The 6340-nt window shown below is 40.2% G+C and overlaps 1 protein-coding gene across 1 annotated transcript in view; it reads right to left on the bottom strand.

Annotated features, from left to right (window-relative positions):
• Positions 1-6340, bottom strand: part of TNIP3 (TNFAIP3 interacting protein 3) — a 39962-nt gene that overhangs the window by 15236 nt on the left and 18386 nt on the right. The window contains exons 4-6 of the mRNA XM_019628900.1: positions 4748-4873; positions 3536-3586; positions 2705-2803 (exon numbers count right to left, since the gene is read on the bottom strand). Of these exons, the coding sequence (XP_019484445.1) occupies positions 2705-2803; positions 3536-3586; positions 4748-4873 (276 nt within the window). The remainder of the gene's footprint in view (positions 1-2704; positions 2804-3535; positions 3587-4747; positions 4874-6340) is intronic.

The raw sequence follows: 6340 nt of genomic DNA, 5'->3' as shown, positions 1-6340 counted from the left end.
GAAAAACAATATTTCCCAGGCCTTTGTTCTATGACATCCTCTCCCCCCAGGGCTGATATATTACTGACACTGTGTGTGCCTCGGGGTTGGAGTTCCTATTCGTATCCTGTATTTGTCCATATCGCCATGAACCATTGCGGCCCTTCACCTACATTGTTGATTTAACCTCTCACAGGAAAGGAGATATGCATGGGTGGCCCCTTGGCCAGGCCAGCTCTAGCCGGCTGACTAAATGTAGAGCCAGGCTGTGTAGGCAGTGCTGTGTCCCCACAGCCCTATGCTGCTGGTACGCGCAGAAACTGAGAGGTCATCCTTTCCCCTTGCTGTTCACTTGCCTACAGAGAGTGAGGTGGGGAGAGGGGGGAGGAGGAGTCTGTTGTGCATCAGTAAATTGCTAGGTGGTGCCATCTGTACGTGGGGTAGACGAGCAGATCTGGCTCATCAGTGATTACGATCAGTGCAGAGTATTCCCTGAAAACTGCCCTCGTTGTTCAAAGGTTGGAGACCAGAAGCTACAGAATAACAGCCCAGCTGCTACCATTTTCTGAGAAGGTCCAGAAATTGAGTTAATAGTGTTTGCAAAATAAATCATGTCTACCTGAAACTTCCTAGACCCACTGCTAATAGAATATCCCCAAAAGGGTCATTAGCATGCTCCTCTTTTACCTGTGACCTTGGGCAAGCCATTGACCCCTTCTGAAACTCAATTACCTCTTGCATAAAGTGTGAGTTGGACTAGCTGGTCTATATTCTTTCATCATGCTTTAAAATTAGATGATTCTAAGTAAAGTAAATGCAAAAACCTTTGATGTATTTTGAAAAGCAAGACTTCAAAAAACATGAGTATCCAACGATGGCACATGAGCAATGGGTCCGCTGCTGTCCACATGACCATCATACTCCCTTCAATTTCTCACCTGCTGTTTGAGAACTTCCATTTCTGTCCTCATCTCCTCATGGCTGCACTCCTTTTCGGACTTCCCCAAACAGCCCTCAGGAAATGAAGAACACTTGATTTTCAAGGCATCCTGAAGAGCCTATGTTATGAGAGAAGCACAGTGTTGATCTAAGAGTTACACCATATGAATTTCTCCATAATTAACACAATCATCTCAAATGCACCCACAAGGTAGAATTTCCTTTTTAATGCTACTTTCATGACTGAATGACTTTCTTCTTTCTGATGGTCTAGCATGTATTATTTTCTAGAATCTGTCTTTTCTTCTTGATGATGCTTGTGCTATTCAACTCTCATTGTATTTCAGGAGGGCTTGGGTGATGGAGCCCCCTCCACCTAGCCAACCATGACAGGAAAATGTATCTATACCTTTTCTCTGGATGCTCTGCATCAGTCAAATATATACTCTATCAGTAAAGCTCAAAATTTAGGGAGCATGAGAATCACCTGGAGAGGTAGGAAATATCCTATCTCTGGGCACTGCCCCCAGAGAGCCTGGATCAGGAGATCTGGGGGTAGCGTCTGAGAATCTGCATTCCTCAAGTTTCTGCTGCTGGTCCCTGATGACATTTTGAGTACTATTCTGCTATATAACCACACCTCCAATGGGAAAGAAGGAACCCCACAGAAATGTGAGCCCATTTCTGTGATGGGTTCATTAGATGTTTTGTAACTCCTCTGCCCTGTCTCCCTCAACAGACCATGCCCTGGCCGAGCCGAAATCATATTATTCTCTAATAAGACCCTCATTAACTCATGCAGGGTGGAGAGAGTTACTCTGCTTTCTTGACCTTCAGTACAACTTTGGGTTTTTCACCATGGGGTGAGGAGGTAAAGGAAATAAGAGACACTTAGATTTGCCAACAAGATTATCATCCTTACTCATTAGCCCATGATACTTTTCTGTATACTATATTTTGTCAAATCATATAAATGACATCACCTCTATTCTGAAGACCTTTGGTTCAAGATGAGTTCAATATAATGGCTGCCAAAAATTGTGACAGAGCATATTTCATCCTGTGTGGTCTCTGAGCCCCACACAATATGACTACTTGCTTATTATCACCTGAATCCTTTACGTAAATACAAAGGTTCACTTTCAGAACTCCAAGAAGAATTCACTTCCTTTCTATTTCTTTAGTAGCTTCAACGATGTTATTTTGATGATACGATTAGCAACTTACTTCCCTGCATTATACTATACAATGTGGTCATAAAGGTAGGAAAAGAAAAACAAATTTATGGTCTTGAACATGTATAGACAGACTAGGAATTTCCTAATGAAATGTCTTAGAGTCTATGAATACTGTCTAGCCTGATGTAAATATCACTTTTTAGGCAGTTGTAACAGAAACAGAATTTTTTTCTTCCTCCAAGAAGAATTTAAGGAAACAACAAAAGTTGTTTACTAATTTATGTTTTTANAGTTTGCTTCGCTTTGCACATACAAATGTCCTTTTGGTAGAGCCAGGTTACGTCATTAAAAATGACCCATACAAAATGTATGTTTGTTCAAGGAATTATAGCTCAATTGGATATGTTTCAGTTAATGTGTTCGTCACTATGTGTCCTGTGAATAGAGTATGTATGTGGACCACTGTAAACTGCAAATTAGGGGCTGAGCTAAAATAGAGGCTCTTCCTATAGACAACAGTATGTGCCCAAATGCCGGAGACAGACATGATTCGACCGAAACAGGGTACTCAGTAAGCATGTATTGTTGAAGTGAGAGTTCTCACTTACTGGGTGCTTCTGTAGGTCCTGCACAGCTCCAGGGCCCGTCGGTCTGCACAGATCCCGCAGTGGGGAACCCAAGCCGCAGTTAGAGGTGGGAAAACTCATCTGAGGAGAACAAGGTGTTGTTCACTGGGAGTGAGTGCAACTGGGGAGTCACCCTGACACTTGCTTCAGACAACCGCGGGTTTTGTTTCAATCCCAAGGGTTAGCCTAAAAACCTGGCGTACTCCTAACTCAGAAGGGTGGACTCTGGGCTGATACAGATGAGCTCACAGACCAAATTCCACTTAAGGCGACACCGTAATGATTTTTCCATTTTGAAGAAATTAGACTTGAAAGGTACATAGACTCAACTTTATGATTCTGACTTATCTTCACTGAGGGTCCTCGCTTAAGAAGAACCAGCCATTGAGCCATCAAATAAGTTTTCTCACACTGCGGCCAGAGACCCTTACGGCATAGCCAAAGTCCAGAGAGGAGATACTAGTCATTCCTTACGCTTAGGGAACCGAGGCGATAGCATGCGTCAGTGCCTAAGAAGACATGCTATGTTCTCATTGGTGTACTTTCCCACTGTGCATTGTGTAAGCAATGATGGGGAATACCAAGGAAACATATGTCCCAGCTGTGTGTGGGTCTGTGAAGACATGACAGTGTGAACACACATGGATGCTGTACTAACACAGGTTCTGCAGAGCATGTGGCTGGCCTAGGCCATCTGTGGCAGAGCAGCACAGGCCTTTACCGGAGGAGTTGCTGTACGGGGAGTAAATGTGTGAATGAAACTTAAAGCTGCTGACGAGAGGGCTTGGTGAGTTTAGGGAAGGATCAACCTACCTGTTGAAATTGCTTCTCAAGTTTTTCCTTCTCCATCTGGAAAGCTTTTATCTAAGGACAAAACAAAGGCATTTGTTTATCAGAAAGAATTCAGACAGTTAGTTCTAAAGCTACCCTTGATCCAGCTATCAGTAACTTGCTCAGAAGCTTAGAGGTGAAGCACTGATACCAGTGACCCCAAGGAAAACAGTTCAGTTTTGGATTTTCCAGACATACATTGGTCCTATCTTGAATTTCCCAAATGAAGTTTGGAGAGTTGGAGAGTTTTAAATTGTTATTCCAACTTGCTTGGGGCCATTATAATTCTCAGTTTTAGGTTGATATACTTAGATGTACATATATAATATAGATATGGACATAGATGTGGATATAGAAACAGTTTCTATTGCTTATTCATTTTAACTGGAATTGGTCAGCCGTACATTCAAAGGCTTTCACGTCACATTCCACAAATGTCACAGCATGTCCTACAGCAATTTCCCATTTATTGAAAAGCACTCATGATTTTGTAAATCAAAAATTTTGTAGTTCCCTTTCTTTTCTTAAGCCAAAATGGTGTGAGCTACATTTTCCTCATTGACATCAACATTTACCCATCATGGCAACTTCCTGAGTCTACTTTTAATTCAGTCTATTATGCTTTATTTTAGAACGCTTACATTTAATATATTCTGTTCCAATAAGCTGGCTAACATTATCTGGCTTCTTTGAGAGTGCTCCAGTTAACATTTAATCTGGGAACACACTGAACAAAATTCTTGGTTTTTCTAGATATAGAAATGACATTTAGAAACATATATGTTTTTGGAAGACAAGAACATTCCAACATAGCCCTTCAAAGAAAATGAGAAGAATTTAGAAACAACTTCACTGTATTGTGAGAGTTTCAGATTTGAATTGGAGTATTAGGTAGTTCAACTCCTATTCTACCAAGATAAATATTATGAGAAAAAGATCAAAAGAATTAGACTTTATAAAGACTTTGGAATCCAGTTTCTTGGGTAACTCCTTAATATACTTAAGTTAAAAGAAATCTCCAGTCATGTTCAACTTCTTACAAGATTGTTTAAGAATGATTTCATCCCAGGTGCTAACCTCTCAAAAAAAAAAATCCAAAGTCAATTAACAGAAGCCGGAAAGACTTAATTTTTTTCTTAAATAAGAAAATGAAATACACTCATGGTGGCAAAGATTATTTTGTTTTGACTATACCTTAGACTTCAGTTTGTTCAACTGGGACTGAGAAATTTGGTTAATTTGCTGTAGCTCCTCTTTCTCTTGATTGAGCCTTTCTCGGTCTGATCGTTCCCGTTTGAAGTCTTCTTCATATATTTGTACCTAAGAAATAATAACTTGTGGTTAGTATTAGCTTCTTTTTATTATAAGCCATTTAAATGATTCAGGTGTCATTTGGGCTGTTCCATTGGATGCATTCCTGTCCTCTTTCCATATTTCTTGGTGGTGATGGTGGGGCTACAGTTGTACCTTTTGCTTTGTTTCGAATGGTAATTTCCTTCTTGAGCATGTATCAGGAATTTGGAAGTAAAGTAATAACATAGATATTTATAAAAAATTCCCCTCACCCATTATTCTACTGCATATTCCATTACTGTGATGACCCCGCCCCCCCTAGTGTTAAAATGTGTCACTATTTTGGAGCAAGTCATCCATCCCCAACACAAGGCTTCGATGCACAAATACTGCTTGGAGTTCTAAAAGTTACTGACAATAGCTGTTAAGTGAAGCCACTCAATATTGGCATGCCAACGTCCCAAACATAAATTATTATACATTGAACACAGCACAGAAATGAAAGGCACACATATGTGGAAAAGCAAAGCATAGTTGTTAAAAGGTTTTCACAGGTGTTGTCCCAGGAATTGGGGAGACATGTATCATAAAAAGAAATAGTAATATTTAGTAGAACACCTCCCCAGAGATAGTCCAAATATTTAAGAAAAGTAATCAAAGCAGAAAGAAAAACATTTAATTATCATTGTTTTTAATTAGCGCAGTGTTGACTAATGGCTTGGAGACTAGTATGTGGAACTATGAAAATAACTGAAGCAAAGAAATTCCTCCGAGACCATGATTTAAATTACAACTGACATTGGAACCTAGTAGCTACACTTTTGTCTGTTAACACTAATGTATATCACACCTTCATCACCAATAGTGCAACACATTTTAACTAGCGGATTATCCATTTTAAGTCAACAGTAATACAACCAAATGTAACGAGCAAGACAGGAAGAAATTAAACATTTTATATAGGTCTAGATGCAGATATACATATTTAATGTTAAGGCTTTATTCACCAAAGTTGTAAGGAAACTACACCCAGCCAAAGTGACATTTTGTTTTTATTTTGGGTTTTTTGGTTGAGAGCTGAGGCTCAATTCCAGACACAGTTGAAAACTAAAGCTCTGTGAACAATTACCAGAGACACTGGAAATGGGAGAAGCCCATCTGATGAGAGGGGATCACTGTCAAACACAGCGCTTCCAGTGATGTCATCACCCAGTCGGGTGACTACGCTGGTAGCTCAGTCTCTTTGTGAGTTTAAATCCTTCAGTGTTTCGCGTGGCACTTGGTGATGTAATGACTGTGGGTACCCAGTTAGAAATGTGCATGTTAAAATGTGTATGCAGGAAGTTAGCAAAAGAGCTACACGATAACTAAGAACATGGATTCTGGTTTGTTCTTAGGAATTATGAGAAGATGGGTACCTGTCACTGTGTGTATCACGCATGAGCTACACCATTACTGGAAACGCCATGTGTAATGGCTACTCTCTCACGTGTG

Source organism: Hipposideros armiger, unplaced genomic scaffold, assembly GCF_001890085.2.
Source record: "Hipposideros armiger isolate ML-2016 unplaced genomic scaffold, ASM189008v1 scaffold_1, whole genome shotgun sequence".
NCBI classification, from domain to species: Eukaryota; Metazoa; Chordata; class Mammalia; order Chiroptera; family Hipposideridae; genus Hipposideros; species Hipposideros armiger.
The sequence above is the reverse complement of the archived record's forward strand: the minus strand, read 5'-3'. Positions and strand labels throughout refer to the sequence as shown.